This window comes from Myotis brandtii, unplaced genomic scaffold, assembly GCF_000412655.1.
Source record: "Myotis brandtii unplaced genomic scaffold, ASM41265v1 scaffold27, whole genome shotgun sequence".
Lineage (NCBI taxonomy): Eukaryota > Metazoa > Chordata > Mammalia > Chiroptera > Vespertilionidae > Myotis > Myotis brandtii.
Window position 1 is genome coordinate 621532 of NW_005360272.1, and position 23570 is coordinate 645101.

At 50.3% G+C, this 23570-nt stretch overlaps 1 protein-coding gene across 2 annotated transcripts in view; it reads left to right on the plus strand.

Annotated features, from left to right (window-relative positions):
* Positions 1-23570, plus strand: part of SOGA1 (suppressor of glucose, autophagy associated 1) — a 62807-nt gene that overhangs the window by 33284 nt on the left and 5953 nt on the right. Inside the window, exons 4-14 of one of the 2 annotated variants that reach the window (XM_005868467.2) lie at positions 2888-2950; positions 3769-4950; positions 7513-7659; positions 10223-10348; positions 11343-11573; positions 14790-14894; positions 16347-16514; positions 17900-18151; positions 19219-19290; positions 20247-20317; positions 21588-22926. In XM_005868467.2, coding sequence (XP_005868529.1) covers positions 2888-2950; positions 3769-4950; positions 7513-7659; positions 10223-10348; positions 11343-11573; positions 14790-14894; positions 16347-16514; positions 17900-18151; positions 19219-19290; positions 20247-20317; positions 21588-22926 — 3756 coding nt within the window. The remainder of the gene's footprint in view (positions 1-2887; positions 2951-3768; positions 4951-7512; positions 7660-10222; positions 10349-11342; positions 11574-14789; positions 14895-16346; positions 16515-17899; positions 18152-19218; positions 19291-20246; positions 20318-21587; positions 22927-23570) is intronic. The other variant, XM_014541419.1, reaches the window with a different exon arrangement.

Sequence of the window (23570 nt, forward strand, 5' to 3'; positions counted from 1 at the left end):
CTTTACAAGACGTCTTTACCATGTCAGTGAGTCTCACTGTCTCTCCGTCCTTTTTAATAGCTTCAGGCTTTATGTTACCTTATTCCTTTATGTGTATGTGATGGTTGGGACCTCAGGGTGCCTTTGGAGACCCCTGGCTCCTCTTCCTGTCACCTGCTTTCTTCCTCCAGTGAGTCCGCAGTGCTTGAGGAGGTTGGTCACCTAATCCATGGCTCAGTTTTATAGATGATAAAATAGAGCTGCTGGGAGAAGAAGGGTTCACCCAGGGTCACAAATGCAGTGTTGTGGGGTTCCCAGAGTTCAGCTTCCTGCTGAAGTCACAGCCCCTCCCATTTAGCTTGTTGGTAAGCAAGCTCAGATCGTCAACCTAGAGCCCTCACCTCAACCACTCCACATGGGACTCTACCTCGGAGCAACCCTTCCTGGGCCCCATTTGGGGGGGCTGTTTGTGGGGGGACTTGCTTTGTGGCTCTCACCCCACGAAACAAGTCTTGGTACCCAGCATCTGAAATATCAGCCTCTGCAGACCTGTCTCATTTGCACTTCAAAAGGTGTCTAGGATTTGGTAGGACTTGAAGATATACTCAAGAAGCCCATCTGGAGTTCATCTTCCTGGCTCTGTGGTTTCTACCTGGGCTGCACGTTAGAATCACTTGGGAGCTATTTTAAAATACTGATGTCTGCGACCTACCCTGGACCAATTATATCAGAATCTCTGGGGGTGGGACCTTGGGCATTGTTTTTTTTTTTTTATTTCTTTAAGTTCCCTAGGTAATTCTCATGTTCACCCAGATTTTGAACCACTGTGCTACCTCATCAAAGAAGGCCCATTTTCTCCTTCCAGGTTCTTGGAACTAGATCTAGAGCTATCCCAAGACCTGGTCCCAGGTCAGCTGTGGATTTGCTGTGGGACCTCGCTCTCACCTTCAGTAAAGCGGGGGCTTGGATTAGATCAGTGGTTCTCCCCTTCATGTATTCACACCACACGAAAGCGTTCTCAAAAACACCTGCCCAACCCGGAAAGTCAGAAGCAGCCCAAGTGAATCATCCTGCTTCGCAGGAAGACGTGCTCGGTGGAATCCTGCATCTAACTGAATGACTCTTAAACACTGCGAAACTTCAGTAATGATTATTGTACCCTTGCCCCCCCGAAACCCCCTAGGCGAGTGCTATTCACATTCTTGCCAGAGATACATAAGCATTCCTGTTTCTCTATAGCAGCGGTTCTCAACCTGTGGGTGGCGACCCCTGAAAATACATCCTGTATATCAGATATTTACATTACGATTCATAACAGTAGCAAAATTACAGTTATGAAGTAGCAACGAAAATAATTTTATGGTTGGGGGTCACCACAACATGAGGAACTGTATTAAAGGGTCGCGGCATTAGGAGGGTTGAGAGCTTCAGTAGAATGTGTTGTGAGATGTTTGGATTTTTGCCAGTCTGATAGGTGTCTCAGTGTAGTTTGAGTTTGCATTTCTCTATTGAACAGCGTTAAGCATCTTTCTATGCTTAGGAGCCACTTCCTTTTTCCTGAGAACTGTTTTTCATATCACCACCCCATTTTTCTATAGGTTTTTTGGATTTTTTTATTCTCTATTTTGTGAAGCTCTTTACCTATTTAGGATATTGGCCCTTTGTCAGTGTTATGAATTGCAAATATTTTTCCCAGTTTGTCATTCATATTTTTACTTTTTTTAAGATGTATTATTTTTCCATGTACCTCCCTTTTCCTGAGAACTGTTTTTCATATCACCACCCCATTTTTCTATAGGTTTTTTGGATTTTTTTATTCTCTATTTTGTGAAGCTCTTTACCTATTTAGGATATTGGCCCTTTGTCAGTGTTATGAATTGCAAATATTTTTCCCAGTTTGTCATTCATATTTTTACTTTTTTTAAGATGTATTATTTTTCCATGTCGATTTTGTTTATCTGATCAAATGTGTCCGTTTTCTTCCCCTATCACTCCTGGATCTTTGAGTCATGACTACCTGTTATAGTCTTCTTTTCCTTTCATCTGCATGCAGACTTTTACCATTTAAATTGAGATCAGTCCCTCATCATTTCCAAGGCTCCTGTGGATTATGATTTCACCCATATTCATTCATTCTGGGTTAAAGTCCCACTAGAAGGCCATTCCATGAGGACAGGGTTTCCTCGGAGGTGGAGCTTTCTGTGCAGAGACTATGGAAGGGTCCCCTTGGGAATAACACCACCAGGGAACAGAGGGAGACTGGGGCTGTGGAGCCTTCAGACGAGTGGCTCAGCCAATCTCATGGGGAGCTCTGGAGCGTGGATGGCCCTTTAGAGCTGCCCTGGGTTAAGGCAGTGGAGCGTGGACCAGTCGTTGGATGTGGGCTGCCCTCAGTCCATGGCCATTGTTGTGAGGGGGACTCAACGTTGAGGTCTTAGCACTGGGGGAGGATGAGTGCCCAGTCCTGAAAAGGGGATCTGGATGGAGCATCTGCCCCAAATACCTGTCTGCCTTGGCACCTGCTGTATTCTCTATACCTGCCTGTGCTTAGCACATAATAGGTGCTCAGGAAGTCTTTGGTGAATGACTGTCAAGAACAGAAACCCAGATACCCGGGTCGTAGCCAGGCCAACTGGATCCAATGTGGTGGTGGGCGAGAGGGGAGGCACCCTGGGCAGGTGTGTTCAGAGTCATCTCCTGAAGTGCTTCTGGCCTGTCCCCCACTTGCAACCCACTGGGTGGTCTTGAGAGTCCCTCTGGCTCAGCAGGTGGTGCTGGCCAAGGCCTGGAGATGGCTGGGCTGGTGGAGAAGGGGGCCTCAGTGAACCTGCAGGCTCTGTGACTTCTCTTTGGATGCACATCACCCTCCTGAGCTTTCAATGCTGACTTTTTCTTACTCTCCCTCCAGCATTCCTTGAAGAAAAGAGGAACACGTTCCTTGGGAAAGACAGACAAGAAGCCTTCGGTGCAGGTACTTCCCAGCAGTTCCCACAGACCCCAGTGTGTAGCCCCTGCTGGCAGGTTTTAGTCTTAAGGCGTAAGGCCTAACTCCAAGTTCCAGCAGTTCCCACAGCCCCAGGTTTTAGTCTTAAGGCGTAAGGCCTAACTCCAAGTGGCCTGGGTGTTTCTCCGAGATCCTCACCCCTCTCTAGCTTTTATTCCATCCTCCCCTTGTTCTTTTTCTTAGCTTTGCTGTCCACTTCATTTCCCAAAACCATGCCCTGAACCCGTGATTCTCACACACTCAGATAGATAAAGTGCTATGTGTAGCATAGGCCAGGCATAGGATACCGTTAGCCTCTGGTGCTGGATTGTCAGGGTGCCAGGCATTTTTCATGCATTATCTCATTTAATCCTCTCCATGGCTCTGTGAGGGAGGGAGTGTTATTGTCCCATTTTACGGGTGAGGAAATTGTCGTAATAATGTTAGACATTATCTCATTTAATCCTCCCTCTATTGTTCCATTTTACGGGTGAGGAAATTGTCGTAATAATGTTAGTAGTGGTAATAACAGCAATAGTCACCTTGGCAAAAAAAATGTTGCCTACTCCAGGAAGCCCGCCTGGACTCCCCGGGTTACGTGTGGTGCTCCATCCTTGCTGCTTTATCAGTGTTCCCCTCTCTGCTTCCTTCTGGACCCCCAGCTCCTTGAAAGTTGGGGCTTCCTCTGCTGTATTCCTGTGTCCCCAGCACATAGTTGGTGCTCCCAGAAATGCTATGGCTGGTATTGAGCCTCCTAACACTAATCTTCCTGGGTCCTCTCTGTCCCTGTGCCCATCGGGCCCCAGGAGGACAGTGCAGACCTGAAGTGCCAGCTGCACTTCGCAAAGGAGGAGTCGGCCCTCATGTGCAAGAAGCTCACCAAGCTGGTCAAGGAAAACGACAGCATGAAGGAGGAGCTGCTCAAGTACCGCTCGCTCTACGGTGATCTAGACAGCGCCCTGTCGGCCGAGGAGCTGGCAGATGCACCCCACTCGCGGGAGGCCGAGCTGAAGGTGCACCTGAAGCTGGTGGAGGAGGAGGCCAACCTGCTGAGCCGCCGCATCGTGGAGCTGGAGGTGGAGAACCGAGGCTTGCGGGCCGAGATGGACGACATGAAGGACCACGGTGGCAGTGGTGGGGGCCCGGAGGCACGCCTGGCCTTCTCTGCGCTGGGTGGCAGTGAGTGTGGGGAGAGCTTGGCAGAACTGCGGCGACACCTGCAGTTCGTGGAGGAGGAGGCAGAGCTGCTGCGGCGCTCCTCGGCCGAACTTGAGGACCAGAACAAACTGCTGCTGGGCGAGCTGGCCAAATACCGTTCAGAGCACGAGCTGGACGTGACGCTGTCAGAGGACAGCTGCTCCGTGCTCAGCGAGCCCTCGCAGGAGGAGCTGGCGGCCGCCAAACTGCAGATCGGTGAGCTCAGTGGCAAAGTCAAGAAGCTCCAGTATGAGAACCGCGTGCTCCTGTCCAACCTCCAGCGCTGCGATCTTGCCTCCTGCCAGAGAACACGGCCAATGCTGGAGACGGACGCTGAGGCGGGGGACTCTGCCCAGTGCGTGCCCGCTGCCCTTGGCGAGGCCCATGGCCCCCATGCCACCCGGCTCTGCAGAGCCAGGGATGCTGAAGTGCTGCCTGGTCTGAGGGAGCAGGCCGCCCTGGTCAGCAAGGCCATTGACATCCTGGTGGCCGATGCTAACGGCTTCTCAGCTGGCCTCCGCCTGTATCTGGACAACGAGTGTGCCGACTTTCGGCTGCATGAGGCCCCCGACAACAGTGAGGGCCCCAGGGACACCAAGCTCATCCATGCTATCCTGGTTCGGCTGAGCATGCTGCAGCAGGAGCTTAACGCCTTCACGCGGAAGGCAGACGCGGTCCTTGGGAATTCTGCCAAGGAGGCGCAAGAGCCCTTCTCGTCGCTGACCCCCTTGGGCTCCCAGGGGCCCTCCAAGGAGATTCTTCTGGCCAAAGACCTTGGCTCAGACTTCCAGGTAAGAGGTCCAAGTCGTAGGCCCTGTTATTTTTTTTGATAGAACCTTTTTTACTGAAGCACAACACACAGCGGGGTACACAAAGCACAGGTGTAGAGCTTAGGATTTTCCCAAGGTGAGCACAGTCATATAATCACTGCCCAGAACAAGAACTAGAAGACGACCAGCACCCCTCCTCAGGCGCCTTTCCAGCCACAGTGCCCCTTCCCAAGGGTAGCCTCTTGATTTAGTTTGGGCTGTCTTTGAACTTCATATAAATTGACTCAACCAGTACACATTTGTGTCTGGCTTCCTTCACTCACCATGTGTTCGTTGTCTCCTGTGGCAAGAGTTTGTTCATTCTCTTTACTGGATACAGTCTCTTTGAGTGAATGTGCCAAAATTCCTTACTCATTTACTATTGATAGATACAGGGCTTGATTCTGAGGCCCTGCCTTTTTTTCTGGTTGCCCTTTCTTCTTTTCTTGTTTCTTTCACAATTTTGTATTTTAAAATGAGTATTATTAAAGCAAAGAACTTTTCTTCAGGTCAGATGCAAAGGCCAGGCACTTAGCTTTCTAAAGGTAAGGAATGAACTTGTATGTCTGGATGTCTGTACAATATTACTTAGAAAAATTAAAATAGCAAATGTATTTGTCCCCCGAAAAAGCATTATTGACAAAGTAGCCCATAAACATTCAAAGCATTTCAGAAGCACCTGAGTACAAGATGAACCCCTCCTCTCGGCCGGGTGGGTCAGTGGTTGAGCATAGTCCTATGCACCAAGAGGTCACAGGTCGCAGGTTCAATTCCCAGTCAGGGCATATGACCGGGTTGCCGGCTCGCTCCCCAGGGGGTGGCCAATCAATGATTCTCTCTCATCATCGATGTTTTTAACTCTCCCTCTCCCTTCCTTTCTGTCTAAAAATCAATAACGGTCACAGGTTCAATTCCCAGTCAGGGCACATGACCGGTTTGCCGGCTCGATCCCTAGGGGGTGGCCAATCAATGATTCTTATCATCGATGTTTTTAACTCTCCCTCTCCCTTCCTCTCTGTCTAAAAATCAATAAAAACAATATTTTAAAAAACAGATGAAAGCCTCCTCTTCGCTGCTTCTCACTCCCTATGGGTCTGCTTTTAACAGTCTGGAGCAGCTCTGGCCAAAACAGTGGCCTCTAGCCACATGTGGCTACTTAAATTTAAATTAATAAAAATTATTCACAATTGAAAATTCAGTTCCTCAGTCGCAATAGCCACATTTCAAGTGCTCAGTAGCTGCCTGTGTCAAGGAGTGTAGATCTATAATATTCCATCACCACAGCATGCCCTTCTAAATCTTTCTCTGTGTAGACGCTCATATATTTATTTTTTCACCCATACTGTCTTTTGTTATACCTACTGTTACCACACAACTTATTTTTCTCATGCAGTGTATCTGTTGGCTCATTTACTTATGATGCTGTATGTATTGTTCATGCACTTTTGTGTTCAGTGCTGGAGGTGCCATGTTAAGCAAAAACAGATAGGAGTCCTGCCTCCCACCCCCGCCCATATCATCTAGTAGGGAAGAGAGATGTTAATAAAAAGATGCCAGTGAATGTGAAATTACAAACTGAGGTGAGGGCTTTCAAGGAAGGGTACTTGGTTCTGTGAACAAGGAACTTGACCTAGACCAGTGATGGCAAACCTATGACACGCGTGTCAGAGGTGACACGCGAACTCATTTTTTTGGTTGATTTTTCTTTGTTAAATGGCATTTAAATATATAAAATAAATATCAAAAATATAAGTCTTTGTTTTACTATGGTTGCAAATATCAAAAAATTTCTATATGTGACACGGCACCAGAGTTAAGTTAGGGTTTTTCAAAATGCTGACACGCCAAGCTCAAAAGGTTCGCCATCACTGACCTAGACCCTGGGTCAGGCAAGGCCTCTGGTCTGAGCTAACCAGAAGGATGGGTTACCAGGGGAAGAATGTTCTGAGCAGAGGGAACAGCCTGTGCCAATGGTCGTGGCCGGAAGGAGCATGGTGTGTCCAGGAACTAAGAGAAGGAATGAGGCGGGACTGCAGGGAGCCTCGGGAAGGTTTGAGCTCCATCCTAAGAGCAATGGGATGCGTCTTGCCATGTCTATACGGAGAGATTTCACTCTCTCGTTCACAACTGCACGGTGTAGTGGTGCCATAATTTATTTAATCGGTGTCCTGTTGATGTTGCTTGTTTAAGCAAGCAGACTGCCCCATGTTAGGTCACCCTCTTGGTTCTTTTTGAAGTAGGAATGAGCTGGGACCGCACATGTAGTAGGATAGTTGAGGCTGGCTCAGAGATTTATGCACAGGACAGACATTCACAGAATCAGTGTTTCGCTTTCCACTTGCCCAGTCATTCATCCTGTCAACAAACATTCATGGAGTGGTTGCAGTGCCCGATCCAGGGCTAGGTCTGGGCTATAGACGTCCCAGCCCTCAGGTGGGTGGTCAGAGCCTCTTGTGGAGCCCAGAGGACCGGGGTGGGGCTGTTTCTGGGACCCCTCGGGCCCATCCCCATGGTTATTGTGGTCTCTTCTGCCTGTACCTCTAGGTGCAGCCACCTGACTTCAGGGACCTGCCGGAATGGGAGCCCAGGATACGAGAGGCCTTCCGCACTGGTGACTTGGACTCCAAGCCCGACCCCAGCCGGAGCTTCAGGCCTTACCGAGCTGAAGACAACGATTCCTACGCCTCTGAGGTGGGCCTAGCCCTGAGCAAGCAGTGGGGCGGGTAGGAAGAGAGTGTCTGGGGCTTCCCAAAGCAGCAGGATCCATGGGGAATCTTAGTTGGTGATGATGTGGGTTTTGTGTATTCCATTTGGTTTCGAGCTTCCGGAAACCAGGACAAAAAGGGAAACAAGGAAGTGTAGGCCATTCTCATGGCCTGATAAAAGGAAGCTTATAAACTCAATAATTTATGGCATTTACTGGAACCACTAATTGATGTACAGGAAGGCAGCAGTCTCTACTGTCAGGCGACTGGGTTCACACTGTGGGTCCACTGTATACTGTCTGTAAATCACTTGACCTCTCCGATCCTCAGTTTCTCGCCTTTAAAATAAAGCGATCCCTCATAGTATGTTGAAAGTATGAAATATACAAAAAGCCTCAGCTTAAGCCTGGTCCATGCTGGGTGAGGAGGAGGAGGACACATCACTGGGCCTCAGGGGACCTACCATTGTGACTGTGTGGCTTTGGGCAGGGACATGGTCTTTCTCTGATGCAGCTTTCCCGTCTGTAACATGGGAGGATTAGAGTCGGTAGTGGCTGAAGAATTGCTAGGATTCTCTGATCCTTGAGGACTTCTGAGTGGTTCCAAGCCCTTCCCAAACCTGCAAGAAAAGGGTCCTATCACAGACAATAGGGGAGTGAGGACCTGTGCTGAGAGGTGGGAGCAGGCGGGGAGAGGTCAATGGGGGGGAAAGGAGACATACATAATACTTTCAACAATAAAGAATTAAAAAGAAAAGAAAAGGGCCCTATAGACTGCATCGGATGAGCTACCTGGGATTCCCGAACCACGGAGAGCCCTGTGTGTGCCCTAACCTGAGCGTTCCTGGGAAGGCACTTTGGAGTCCCAGGAAGGCCAGTAGGCAATCTATGCAGAGTGAGTAGCTCCCTTGAAGTTGAAAGATCAAATTCTCTAAGTGGTTAGCGTTTCCTAGCAGCCATGGCCAAAGGGGGGAGGGGCGGAATCAGGAGATACTTAGTTCTCATTTTCTGAGAAAAGGAAATAGGCCAGCTCACCTGCAGAGAAAATAATTTCCTGCACGCATTCAAGGACTGCTTCATTCAACCACTCTTTATTGAGCAGTTACAATTTGCCAGGCCCTGTGTTAAGTACTGAGTTCACGGAGAATACTAGAGACAGCAGATCTAGCCCTACAAGGATTTTAAATACACAACAGGAGTATAAGATAAACCTCAAGTCAGTGCCTTCCATTGCCAAATTTCCACATTATTGGCCAGATAATGTATATTTTTTTCATAGAGGGCCATCTTGCCACGCCTGGGAAGGTTTTGTGTAAGGGTGGAACTGACATTTCCTTTTTTTTCCTCCTGCTTAACATGACACCATAAAAATTTCCCTCGGTTATTAGAAATACATAAAAAATTTTAAAGTGCAATGTAACATACATACAGAAAAGCACTTGCATTGTAAGTGGACAGCTCAGTAATTTCCGCAAACTGAACACTCCTGTGTAATCAGCACGCAGATGAATAAACAAGCATGACCTGCCCCGGGAGTCCTCTATGTCCTCTTCTAGTCTCCATCCTGATTTCTTTTTTTTAAAATATATTTTATTGATTTTTACAGAGAGGAAGGGAGAGAGATAGAGAGTTAGAAACATTGATGGGAGAGAAACATCGATCAGCTGCCTCCTGCACATCTCCCACTGGGGATGTGCCCGCAACCCAGGTACATGCCCTTGACCGGAATTGAACCTGGGACCTTTCAGTCCGCAGGCCGACGCTCTATCCACTGAGCCAAACCGGTTTCGGCTGATTTCTAACAGAATAGGTTAGCTTTGCCTGTTTAGCTACAAATACTTACAAGCACAATTTCCCGTGAAAATGTAGAGTTTTATTGTCTTTTTCTTAAGATTTTATTACATAGCAGCAAATAGCTACAACAAAGTTCCTAAGCACCTTTGCATAAAGATACAAAGAAGAAAGTCAAGATCATAAGATTATCACACAGTTAACTACTGTTAACATTTAGTGTGTCCATGTCCTTCCTGTTTTTCTATTGAGATATATCTTTTCAAACTCTTTATTGAAGTATAACATCATATAATATACATATAATATGATAACACACATACAATAAAGGTGACCATCCTTAAGAATATAGTTAATGGATCTTACCTATGTATAGACCCATCTAACACATATATTGATTCTCATCATTATTATCTAAGTTGTTTGTAACTTTTGCAGTTATAAACAATGAGATAGTGAACATTTTTTTGCAAATCAAACTCAGTTTCCACACTATATTATTTTCTTCAAGTAACTTTAAAAAAGACACATTATCGAGTTAAAATTGTAATAGCTAGATTTGACATGCACTGTTTTGTTTCATCATCATGATGAACCGCTGAGGTAGGGTCAGCCATCGTGCCCGATTTGTACTTGAAGGACAGCTTGGGTCTGACTTACTGCTGTTGCTCTCCTACCACTGTTGCCCTCCGACCACAGCTTCTTCCCTCCTCTTGTTCTCTCCCTCCTCATTATTCATGTCCCTCATCCCTACCCCAGATCAAGGAGCTGCAGCTGGTGCTGGCCGAGGCCCACGACAGCCTCCGGGGCCTGCAAGAACAGCTCTCCCAGGAGCGGCAGCTACGGAAGGAGGAGGCTGACAACTTCAACCAGAAAATGGTCCAGGTGCGTGGTGCTCAATGCCCTACCCTACACTTAACTCCAACCTCCCTTCCCTGATTCGAAGGCAGAAATCTCAGAGGTCCACGAGTCTTAAGAAGGCAAGAATGTCAGGGGAAACCTGAGTCTTCCTGCTTCATGGTTGTGGAGTGTCTGCACATGTGATCACACATTAGCTGTGCTGGGCTGGAATCCGGGGCTCGTCATTGGCTGCCGTTGTGACCTCCTGTCTTGTCTCTGAGTCTCAATTTCCTGTCTATGAAGTACTACCCCCATCAGAGCAGAAAATCTGTAGCCGAAAGGCCATAGGTCTGGCTGTTAATCAAGATGCTAATCCTACTAATAGAAAGCATTTATTAAGCACTTTCTGTATAGCAGGCCTGTGTAATGCACTTTCCACACATTACGTCCTTTAATCATCAGGTCTTCCTTTATGCTGTGTCCCCATTTTACAGATGGGGAAACTGATACCCAGAGAGCTGAAGTACTTTTGCCCAGGGTTGCACATCCAGGCAAAGTGGGGCTAGGATTCTAATCAAGGTCTCTGGCTCCCTCTTAGCCATGACATAGCATTGCTTTCTCTAGGATATTACATTGCTCAGTCTTCCTCACTCCCAGCATGCCCTTACCCCTCCCTGCCTTCATTGCTCACCCTCCCAAGTTCCTCATTAAATGTGAGTTCATGTGAAACATTGGCACAAAGTACATGCTTATTAGATTATGTCATGGTTTTTATAATCAAACAGAGCTGGATTCAAATCCCAGCTGTTTTCACTGATTCAGTAACTGATTGCTGTTGATTTTCTGAATCCTCCTCCCTGGAGTAGCAGAGGGCAGTGTTTAGCTCAACAGAATGAGCTGCTAGTGGTGGAATTCCTGGCAGGAATCACCAACAAACACCACCCAGATTTTCTTCACTGCCCTTGTCAAAAGCCTGGAATGGGGTGGGGTAGTGCCCAGGAAGACAGCTGGGTTGCTCACGCTCTTGTTCCCCTCGAAGCTGAAGGAGGACCAGCAGAGGGCGCTCCTGAGGCGGGAGTTTGAGCTGCAGAGCCTGAGTCTCCAGCGCAGGCTGGAGCAGAAATTCTGGAGCCAGGAGAAGAACATGCTGGTGCAGGAGTCCCAGCAGTTCAAGCACAACTTCCTGCTGCTCTTCATGAAGCTCCGGTGGTTCCTCAAGCGCTGGCGGCAGGGCAAGGTTTTGCCCAGCGAGCGGGATGACTTCCTTGAGGTATGTTTCCTCGGACGGGGACCGGGTCGAGGGTGGTATGGGGTTGATAGGACCAGAGGGACACCCAGCTGGCATCGGCACAGCCCTGAGGCTCCTCTACAAGCCATCAGCTTGCAGGCTTCTTTCAGCATCTGTCTGTGAGAGCCGGCTCTTTACTGGGTGCTGTGGCAGGTGCTGGGGGATACCGTGGTGAAGAAGACAGACTGGGTTCCGGCCTCAGCAGGAGAAAATCTCCTTGGGGGGCTGGTAGGCCTCTAATTCTTGTTCATTTCCCTTTTTAACAAACCTTGGGGTCTTCAGCAGGCAAGAGTATGTAGGTGATTTTAATAATCTAGTTCTGTTGATATTCCATTATATACAAGTATAGTGTGCATTAATGCTTTTACTCCTTTAAGTATAGCTTACACACAGTAAAGTGTGCACATCTTAAGTTACAGCTGATGAAGTTGTATAGTGTACACCTGTGTAGCCCCCGTTGATCACAATAGAGCACATTTGTAGTGCCCCAGTCAGTATGCCCACCCCAGCAGTCAGCACAATTCTGATTTCTTACACCATCAATTACTTTTGCCTATTGTAGAAGTTTATGTAAATGTAGGTAGTCTTTTTGTGTCTGCCTTCTTTTGCTCACTTTAAGTTTTGAGATTCATTCATGTTTTGCATATACTAGTTCATTTTTTATTGTTTATGTTTGACTTATGAATATACCTATTTTATTTTTAATGTTACCTTTGATATATAGCAATGGAGCTTTCCATTTTTAGTAATAATACTTTCCTTTTTTAGATATACTCATTTAACTAGAAAGAGTAGGTTGACTTAAAAACATGAATGAGAGTAGAGGTAGTATTTGGATGTGGCAGGAAACATGAGGAGTGGAACTTTGGGAAGGACTCCCATGGCCCTCAGCCTGTGCAGGATCCTTTGTTCCTCAAAGCCCCTGTGCCCCCTCGTCAGCACTAACATTGCTGAGAGAAGGGAGCACATAAGGACATTATACCTCAGTCACACCCAGCTGAGCTGGCACTGCTTACCTTGGCCTTTTGGGTATAGGTACCTCTGGTCTAGCCCAAGCTTGGAAAAAATTTGCCTGACATTCATTTGACAGCAAAACCTTTATTTATTCCATTTCATGTTCATATTCATATGTTTATAGGGGAAATACTAGTGTCTTGGAGCACAGGGTGTTACACCAGAGTTTGCCAGGGTTGTTATACAATACTAGAGGCCCAGTGCACGAAATTCATGCACAGGTAGGGTCCCTAGTGTTCCCTTCCCCTGGCTGCCTGCTGCCACCGCTGGCCGGGGCAGGGTTGGCTGGGGGAAGGGGCCACGGGCGATTGGCTGGCCAGCCTTGCCCCCTGAATGAACTCCCAGTCCAACTCCCAGTTGAGGGGACAATTTGCATATTAGGCTTTTATTATATAGGAGGATAGAGTGTAGGTGCCATATTATTCTTCTAAATCCTAATTAATTCTGAATTCCAAGCACACCTGACCCTAAGGATTTCAGAGAAAGAGTTGTGTACCTGTGTATATAGATAGAAGACTGTATATTTAAATACTGTGGCTGGGGACAGAATTGGGGGGTGTTTCTTTATGCAGGCCCTGCCCTCCCCCCCCACATACACACACACTTTCCAGTCTCTGTGCCTTCCTGACCCTAGAAACCCTTATTCATGTGATTTCTAGGACATGCTCTTGGTTTTCCTTTCACCTCACTGGTTGCTCCTTCTCCATCTCCTTGGCTGGACCCTCCTGCTCTCCCTGACCTGACCTCTGAATGACAGAGTCCCCAGGACTCAGCCCTCAGGCTGCATTTCTCCTTCACCTGCACTTACTCCCCTGGGGAGCTCATCCAGGCTGATGGCTTACATGGCCTTTCTTGCACATTGTGAATCTATTCAGAATCTGACCCAGCTGCACTTCCCCTTCCCCCCAATCTGAGTCATCATCACATCTTGTCTGGATTGTCACAGTAGCCTCCTCACTGGTCTCCCTGCTCCTGCCATTGTACCCTCCACCAAACATCTTACATTCACACGGGTACAGGGGGGTATCAGGCAGCATGTACTCCGTGTGGATGGTGCCCTGGGAGTTGTGCGATATGGGGCTCTGTTGCTGCCCTACACCTCCAGGTGACACCGAGAGGGATTTGTGAAACAAAGTCAGGCCGGGGTCACTCCTCCCCTGGCTACCATTTCACCCGGAGAAGAAGCCAGAGTTTCTGCAGTGGCCTGGTCAGCCAGCCCTGTCCTCCTCTCACTTCCTCAGGCAGACTGTTCCCCCTTCAGGGCCTTTGCATCGGTTTTGTCCTTTTCTTGGAATTCTCAACCTGCAGTTAAGCTCACAGCTTATTCTCTGACCTCCTTCAGGACTTGGCCCAAAGATCACCTTGTCTCCAAGGCCTTCCTTGACCACCATGCATAGCACACCTAGCTCCTTTTCTTGGTCTCTTTTTTCCTTAGCATCTATGGTTATGTGACGTTCCGTATATTTAATGACATTTCATACATTTCACATATTTGTTTGTTTTCTTGTTACTGGAATAGGAGCTAAAGGGTTTTTTGTCTATCTTGCTCACTGGTGTATCCCCAGTTCTGAGCACAAAGCCTGGCACATGGTAGGAGTTCAATAAATATTTGTCGAATGAATGATGACTGTGCACCCCAGTCAGAAAGTGGCTTCCTTCTGCCTCATTCCTATCCTGAACTAGTACCCTGGTCTCTTTGGCCAGCCCTGGACTGCTGCCCAGATTCCATCGGCAACAAACCCTGCTTCCCAGGAAATCTCCTTTCTGTCAACCTAAACCTCTGGTTCCCTTTTCTATAATCAAGGGGAACCCGTGTCTCTTTTATTCCAGCCACTGTGCCTACCTTGACCTGGCCTGACAACGTGTCATTTCTGAGTAGCTCTCCAAGGCGCCTCATGGTGTTTGGGGTAGAGAGATGGTGGGAGGCCAGAAGTGCCTGACTCTCTAGCTGTGCTCCCGGTCTAGATGGCGCCCAGGGGTCAAAGTTAAAATGTGGGGAATCGGTGCTCAGCTGGATGCCTCTGAGTCATCCTGCACCACAGATCTCGTTCTTTCTTCCAGTCTGACTGTTCAGTCCACTTTCTGTCTGGCCCACTAGCCTGAATCCCCTCCTCCTGAGGGTCAGAACCCCAGGCATGATGCCTTCCCACCTGTTTGATGAGTGTGGGTTTTTTTAAAAACTAGGTAAATAGCATGAAGGAGCTGTACTTGCTGATGGAGGAAGAGGAATTAAATGCCCAGCATTCTGATAACAAGACCTGCACGGGGGACAGCTGGACCCAAAACACGGTTTGTTCTCAGCCTGTTCCCAGGCCTGTCCTGTCTATTTCTTTCTTTGTCTGATTAATGATCACTTCCTGCTACCTTCTCTGATCTATCTTGTACTGGGCACTAGAGCTGCAGAGGGTTATTGCCTGGTCACTGGCCCCGGATGCTCAGTGTAGTGGGGTATATACGTCATCCCAGGGCAGTGACAGAGGGCCAGATGGTGGACTGTGGGGTCACAGGCCAGAGAACCATTAATTCTGTTTGGAGTGTAATAGACAGTGTCACAGAGAAGTGGTTATAGGTGGTGGGGGTATTTTTTATATTTTTTTTATTGATTTCAGAAAGGAAGGGAGAGGGAGAGAGAGAGAGAAACATCAATGATGAAATAGAATCATTGATCACCTGCCTCTTGCACACCCCCTACTGGGGATCAAGCCCGCAACCTGGGCATGTGCCCTTGACCTGAATCAGACCTGGGACCCTTCAGTCTACAGGCGAACACTCTATCCACTGAGCCAAACCAGCTAGGGCTAGATGGTGGGTTTTGAAGGATGAATGGGAGTTTGCCTAATAGAGAATGAGGGGAAGACTATTCTGGACCAAGAGAACTTTGTGTGCAGAGGTGTGGCAACATATTCTGCGATTCCTTGCATTTTGGGATGTACATAGTGGAGATGAGGACATCAGGCTGGGGTCATATGAAGATGGACCTTGTAGTCTGTGGTCAGGAACCCTCAAATCAAGCCAGGGGTAGGGAGAACAATGGGGTCAGGCTCCCAGGCTCACACAGTGAGCTTGGGTACGGGTGGGAAACAGGCATGGGCCAAGGAGAAGAGATTTGGGACCGAACCAGGCATTCAGGGAGGCTCCATGGTTCGGACCCCTTATCTGGCCCACAGTGGGTCAGAGAGAATCCTGGGCAAGGAGAAGGATCCAGGACCTAGACACTGCAGGGCCTCAAAGAAGCCAGGGCCTGGTTCAGATTTAGGCAGAGTGATTATGGCTATAACTGCAGGGTTTTTATTTATGTGAGGCTGGGATATATATTGGCCTAGGACAGTGGTTCTCAACCTTCTGGCCCTTTAAATACAGTTCCTCATGTTGTGATCCAACCATAAAATTATTTTCGTTGCTACTTCCTAACTGTAATGTTGCTACTGTTATGAATCCTAATGTAAATATCTGATATGCAGGATGGTCTTAGGCGACCCCTGTGAAAGGGTCGTTCGACCGCCAAAGGGGTCGCGACCCACAGGTTGAGAACCGCTGGTCTAGGAGGTGGCCAGGGTTGAGATGACTCGGCTCAGAAATCTTAGGGCTGAAAGTTCATGGGTGAGATGACCTAGAGAGGGTGTGGGACTTGCCTGAGGCCTGGTAGGGTCCTAGTCTGGACTTTGGGTGAGTGTTCCCAGCCCAGGCTCCCCTCGCGGCCCCTCTAAACGCTCCTGACCCAGGCCTCGCCCTTGTCTGCAGCCCAATGAGTACATTAAGACGCTGGCCGACATGAAGGTGACACTCAAGGAGCTATGCTGGCTGCTCCGGGATGAGCGCCGGGGTCTGACTGAGCTTCAGCAGCAGTTTGCCAAGGCCAAGGCCACCTGGGAGACGGAGCGTGCAGAGCTCAAGAGTCACACCACCCAGGTGGGTCTCCCGCCGGACAGAGACCTCCCCCTCTTGTCCTGTCTCAGCCCAGCCCTCAGCTGTTGGGTCTGGGAGCAGGATGTCCAAGCTTAAGTGCCTGTCTGTACCTGGTGACATCCTTCACACGCACACCTGGACCTCAGCTGCCTGCTGTCCTCGTTCTTTCCTTCCTCTCCTCACAAGGATCCCCTTAACCCCCTGCTACCTGTCTCTGCTCTGTTCCCTCCGCTCAAACTGAGGGGCTCCTCTCCCCACAACCCAGCATGACCAAAGGAGCCTTCACCAGGAGCTCTGGGGTTTGGTCTCTGCTGTGTACCTGGAGGCAGGTTGCTGCCCCGCTCTGGTTTTTGCAGTGAGGGGATGGATTTCCTCCCACTCAGAGAGAGTGCTCTAACCACCTCTAGCCCCCGCCACAACGCTGCAGGGTCCGGCTTCCTCCAGCCTGCCCCTACGGCAGGCTACCTTCCAGTGTCATTGCCCCTTGGAGGTGAGTACACTCATTATCTCTGCTGGACAAGTGACAAAGCAGGCAGAGGAGTTAAGTTTCTTTCCTAAGATCACCAAGCTAGTCAGGGGCAGATCTGACCCTCACGCCCCAAACCTCTGCCCCTCCTGACTCCCATGATCATGCTCTCACCTTCTTCCCAATGCTCAGATTCCTGGCTTCCCCAAGCCACCATGCTCTCTTCCTGACCCTCCCTGCAGATCTCACAGCTCCTGCCCCGTCTGCGCATCCCACAGTGTCCACTGTTTGTCTCCCCCTCCCCGTCTCCTAACCCAGCCATTTTAGGTGCTCCTCTCCACTGGGAACCTTGCTGGCCCCATGAGGGTTAAGATCCCAGACCACAGCCTGGGGAATGTCGGGTGCCTTAATTCTTGAGGTTGTCTATTCACCTCCTGCCACCCCAAGGTTTGAGGCCGAGAAAGCCATCACGCTGGGGGGATTCCTGCACACATTCATGATATGACTGTGGGTGCATGTCCCCACTAACTGTAAACTCTGTACCGCTGGTAAGAGTTGTGAAGTATGAGAAGCAGTAACTAGGAACCTGCCATTTTATAGCTGTGGGAACTGAGACAAGTAACTTACCTCTTTAGCCTCTTCCTCCTGTGTAAAATATCAAAAGTGGTAGTCTTTGCATGAGGCCGGCTTTGCATGAGGATACTGAGATAATAAATGTCTTGAGAAGCCCTTAGCTCTGAGTGGGGTGGGTAGAAAGAGTTCCACAAGCCTTGCTTGGGAGGAGGGGTTAGTTCTGAGTGAGGAGTCCTCCCAGGGAACTCTCTCCCCTGTCCCCTGCTGGTGTCCTGGAGGGAAAGAGGGCAGGAGAGCAGAGAGGTGGGGCCTCCTGATGCAGGCGTCCAAGTTGCTCTTCCTTCCACAGATAGAGCTGAAGGCCGGGAAGGGCGCTGGGGAACGGACAGGGCCCGAGTGGAAGGCCGCCCTCCAGAGGGAGCGGGAGGAGCAGCAGCACCTCCTGGCTGAGTCCTACAGCGCTGTCATGGAGCTGACGCGGCAGCTGCAGGTCAGCGAGCGCAACTGGAGCCAGGAGAAGCTACAGCTGGTGGAACGGCTTCAGGGTGAGAAGCAGCAGGTGGAGCAGCAGGTAAAGGAGCTGCAGAACCGCCTGAGCCAGGTGAGGCCTGTCCCAGCCCAAGCCACAAGGGGCAGTGTTTGTAGAAAAGGGCCTGGGGTAGGCGCGCCTTCAGGCATAGCCGGATCTAGGTGCTCAGAGAATACAGTAGGAATTGGGACTTTCTCCCTGCCAGTCTCTCAGACTTGTTTTCCTCTGTGTTTTTTCTTAAGCAGGCTTCCCTCAAACATGGCCACTGTTAGCTTTGTGCTCATATCCTCACAGCTTAGTGACTGCAGTGGAAAGACTTGTCTTTCCTTACAAGGCTCTGATTGGCTAGGTGTGAGTCATGTGCCCATCCCTGGAGCCTGCCAAAACCCAGGAACCAAGAGGGAAGAACCAAGGGTGGGCCCCCATGGGAAAATTGGAGTCCTCAGACCAGAAGAGGGAGATAGGAAAAGCAATCACTGAACATTATGTCCACTGCAGTTCACACCATGCACCCAGCTTAGCAGGCTGCTATGCTCCCCCCTTTATTTTGGCTTTTTCCTTTGCTTTACTTTTTATTTTCATTACCTAAATCAGGACTTCATCTTTATACAAGACCCACATATTGCAAAAGCTTATTCCAACCCACTCCCTCCTTTCCTTGCTAAATTTATATTTTTAAATCATTAATTAAATCGTAATGTACATATTGTTTACACTTTGCCTCTGTGATAGACAGCTGTTCACAACAGGGTGTAGAGGCCGTTGTCCTTCAGTTTATCTGCTCTTTAGCATTCCTGGTATAAAGACACCACCCTGATGTGATGCAGCTGCTGCTTCGCTGGTTCAGCTGTTCCAGAAATTGTAGCATGAATTAACATTGTAGTAACAACTGTATCGCAGAGTAGAGTACTAAATATAATGTCATCTATAAGGATGCCCATCAGTGGTTGCTTTTATGGTCCTTTCTCAAGTCCACCTTGTTGGTGGCTCAGAGCTGCTGCCCACTGTGCAGGTGGCTTCTAGGCCATGATCTGGGTTCTCCAGGCTGTAAAGCAGAGCCTGGGGCGGGGCCCAGCACAGAGTGGGGCCCTGCTCACCAGCTGTGCCCACCACTGACCGCCCTCCTCACCCTTGCCCAGCTGCAGAAGGCTGCCGACCCCTGGGTCCTGAAACACTCAGACTTGGAGAAGCAGGACAACAGTTGGAAAGAGGTGAGTAGGGTAGCAAGCCATCCATGTTCTTTTGGCTCCTGGCTACACTGGGAAGTCCCTCCGTTGGGGAGGATGTGACGGGAGGATGCTAACCCTGTCGCACAGGTCACAACCAAGCTGGTGGTCTGGGACTTGGAAGGATCCTCTGCCAGCTCCATTTTTCCATGTCTGGGAGAAGGGCTGGGTGTCTGTATTCTTTTGATTTCATATGTGCCTTTCTGAAAAGCAGGGCCTCTAAATAGCCATGCGATCTTGGGCAAGTCACTCTCCCCCTCTGGGCCCCCGTTGCCGCACTGGTAAAATGAGAATCATGTTCTCGGCCTTGGCCCAGCCCTGGTTGTGGAGATCAGTTAGGTCACATGGGTGAAGATTGCTCCTAAGCCTCAGCTGCATTGTCCTTAGAGCAACACGTCGAGTAACCAAACAGTGAATGGACAGGTCCTTTCCATCATCCCGTGTAATCCTCACGACAGCCTGAGGAAGTGGTGTGTGAGTCAGGAGACGTGGTTGCAACGAAAACTGATTCTGGGGAACTAAGGCAGGAGAGGATTTTATTAGGGGCTCCAGAGGGCTGGCAATGCAGGTTCAGAAAAGTGGGGACCTGCTTTGGAACCAGAGTGAGACAAGCCCAGAGCAGGAACCTCCAGATCACTGCTGCCAGCTGAACAGCAGCCACTGGGAGCTGCCACCACATGCAGATTAAGTTCTAAACAGACTGTTTCCTTGGGGTTCTCTCTTGGAGCTCCCATTGGCCAAGCCTGGATCACATACCTATGGGGAGGGGAGTCGCGTTATAGCCAGAACCTGACCAGTCGGCATTCTAGGTCAGTGCTGACATCACTGCTGCTCTACAAGAGGAGACTCAGGTGGGGTCAGTCCCCAGAGTGACCTCCTGTCACCTTCCCTCAGGGTGTTGGAGGCCAGAACTGACCCTTCTTGTCTCTCTTCCTTGACAGACACGCAGTGAAAAGATCCACGACAAGGAGGCTGTTTCTGAAGCTGAGCTTGGGGGAACTGGCTTAAAGAGGTGATGGCATCCCCTCCACCCACTTCCCCCTGCAGCCCCACTTCCTGCAGCCCCACCCCCTGCTCTGCCCTATGCCTGCCCCGCGCCTTGCCTCTCTTCTCTCGCATGCCCCATGTGCCCATCTCTGCACCTCAGCCCAGCTGGCAGAAAGCAGGCACATGGTTTCTATGCAACCCAGGCCACTTAGGAGCTGGGAAACTTAGAGCGATAATTCCTGTGTATGATTTTTTGTTTGATTCTGGACACGGAAAACTGGGGCACCTGCATACCCTAGCTGGGAAAGAAATTATTTAGCTCTTGTTGAGGTTCTTTCTTCTTGTGTCTGTAGTTAGGAGAGTCAAGCTGGACTCCCATTCCTGGGATTAATGAGCCCCTCAGGCTCTCCAGCCCGTGTCACCACCATTAGGAAACCCATGGAAGGAGTGAGGGCAACAGAACCCCAGAGGGGCCATGGGAGCAGCCTGGACCAGGAAGGTGGACTGTGGAGTCAAGTGTGGGTTTTGAATTCCAGTTCTGCCGTTTCCAGCTCTGACGCTGGGTGTTGCTTCCCATCTCTAGCTGGTGGAGACAATAGAAGCTGCCTCCTGGAGCTATTGGAGGACTGAACGGTCTGACATGTGAGAGGCACTGACGTATGCCCAGCATTTTTAGTTATTGGGCAACATGTGTGCCAGGTCTCTGCTGGCTATTTAGTGAAGTTTTAGTTTGGGTTCCCCCGAAGCAAAGACAAGGACTTGAGACCTCGAGACAAGGGTTTGAGTGGAAATGATTTATTTGGGAGTGGATTCCAGGAAACACCTGAAAGTGAGACAGGGAAGGGAAGGCAGCCAGTAAAGGGGGTGTTACCATTCCACGGGCAACCTGAACTCCATTTTAGTGAAGAGCTCTGGGAGCCAGAGCAGAGCATGCAGCTCAGAGTTCTCCCACCCAAGGAACACAGAGCCATCAAATCCACCCATTGTTTGTCGAGGGCTACGTTTAGGGGCACAAACTCTGACTTTTTCCAGCTTCCTCTGTGTGGAAGCCACGTGTGCTCCTGCAGTCAGAAGAAAAAGCCCTCAGCTGCTCAGAGCACGCAGTGCTGGGTGTGTAGGTGTGAGTGCGTACGGAATGTGGGGCAGGGCGCTGACAGAGACTTCCACAAGAGGCGAGCAGGACGGTGTGGTCCCAGCCTTGGGGCAGCGCAAGAACCAGGGAGGGAGGCCAGGGGGCCTTGCTTGGGGCATGTTATCTTCCACTAACTCCACTCTTCCTCCTCTGCTCTTCCCAGGACCAAATCTGTTTCCTCCATGTCTGAGTTTGAAAGTTTGCTTGACTGTTCCCCCTACCTGGCCAGTGAAGCTGCCCGGGGCAAGAAGCTGCCCAATAACCCTGCCTTTGCCTTTGTGGGCACCCAGCCGGTGGACCCAGAGAAGGATGCCCAGGCACAGCCGCGGGACTGCAGCCGCCTGGGCGCCCTGGCCTGCCAGGACCCGGCAGGGAGGCAGATGCAGCGCAGCTACACGGCTCCCGACAAGACGGGCATTCGTGTCTACTACAGCCCCCCTGTGGCCCGGCGCCTGGGTGTCCCCGTGGTCCATGATAGGGAGGGCAAGATCATCATCGAGCCCGGCTTCCTCTTCACCACCGCCAAGCCCAAAGAGTCGGCAGAGGCCAATGGGCTGGCTGAAAGTTCCTATGGTCGGTGGCTGTGCAACTTCTCACGGCAGCGCCTGGACGGGGGCTCCGGGGGCGGCTCCCCGGCAGCGGGGCCTGGGTTCCCAGCAGCCCTGCACAACTTGGAGATGTCAGGCAACATGAGTGATGACATGAAGGAGATCACCAACTGTGTGCGCCAGGCCATGCGCTCAGGCTCGCTGGAAAGAAAAGTGAAGAGCACGTCCAGCCAGACGGTGGGCCTGGCCAGTGTGGGCACTCAGACCACCCGCATGGTCAGCGTGGGCCTGCAGACCGACCTGCCCCGCAGCAGCCTCCACGGCAAGAGCTGGTCACCCCGCAGCTCCTCACTCGTGTCCGTGCGCAGCAAGCAGATCTCCTCCTCCCTGGACAAGGTGCACTCACGCATCGAGAGGCCATGTTGCTCGCCCAAGTATGGCTCGCCAAAGCTCCAGAGGCGGTCTGTGTCCAAGCTGGACGGTGCCAAGGACCGCAGCCTGTGGAACCTACACCAGGGCAAGCAGAATGGCTCGGCCTGGGCCCGCTCCACCACGACTCGGGACAGCCCCGTGTTGAGGAATATCAACGACGGGCTGTCCAGTCTCTTCAGTGTGGTGGAGCACTCGGGGAGCACGGAGTCCGTCTGGAAACTGGGCATGTCTGAGGCCCGGGCCAAGCCCGAGCCTCCCAAGTACGGCATCGTGCAGGAGTTCTTCCGCAACGTGTGCGGCCGGGCCCCCAGCCCCACCTCAGTGGCAGGGGAGGAGAGCACCAAGAAGCCGGAGCCCCTCTCCCCGGCCAGCTACCATCAGCCAGAGGGCATGGCTAGGATCCTGAACAAGAAGGCACCCAAGTCAGGCAGCAGCGAGGAGGCCAGACTCTCCGTACTCCCCCAGGTGGGGAAAGATGGTATCCTCCGGGACGCAGATGGAACCCCAGTCCTTCCCAATGAGGTAGGTGGGTAGGGTTGCCCTTTTCCTTGGGAGGTGGGGTTGGCTTATAAGGTCCAAGCTCTTCTGGTTTTTAAACTCAGGGAATATAGTTAATGTGTTTCAAAAAGTTCTTGTGCTCATATGGGACAGGGATTGGAAGGCCCCAGACCTGGAATGACACATGGTCTGGATACCAAGAGACTAGTGAGTACTAGAGATTGCCAGCATCCCCCACAGGGAGGGGGTGTGCTCACATCTCTCCTGCCACCAATGGTGTGCTGGAGCCTGCCCATGTGATTTGTGAGTCAGTTGTGCCATCTCTGTGTTCAGTGACATCACGTTGGTACCTTGAGATCGGCCATCATGGGAGAATTTACACTATGAAAATTGGCAAATGCCACAAGTCAGGGCCCCTCCCCTCACTCCTGAAAAGCTAGTTATTAAATATTTATCAGCATGCCACTGCCCCCACCCCACCAAGACTCCATGCCTAAGTGCTCTCACTTTCTCTGAGAATCTTTTGCCTGCATACTTCACTCCTGATACCAGTTTCAGATTTTGTCAGGGATTATTTGCATTAGTAAAAGAATGCATATGCATTAGCTTCGCAGAAAGGGAAGTGGTGGAGTATCTTACAGAACCCCGAGGGCAGGGACCCAAAGGCC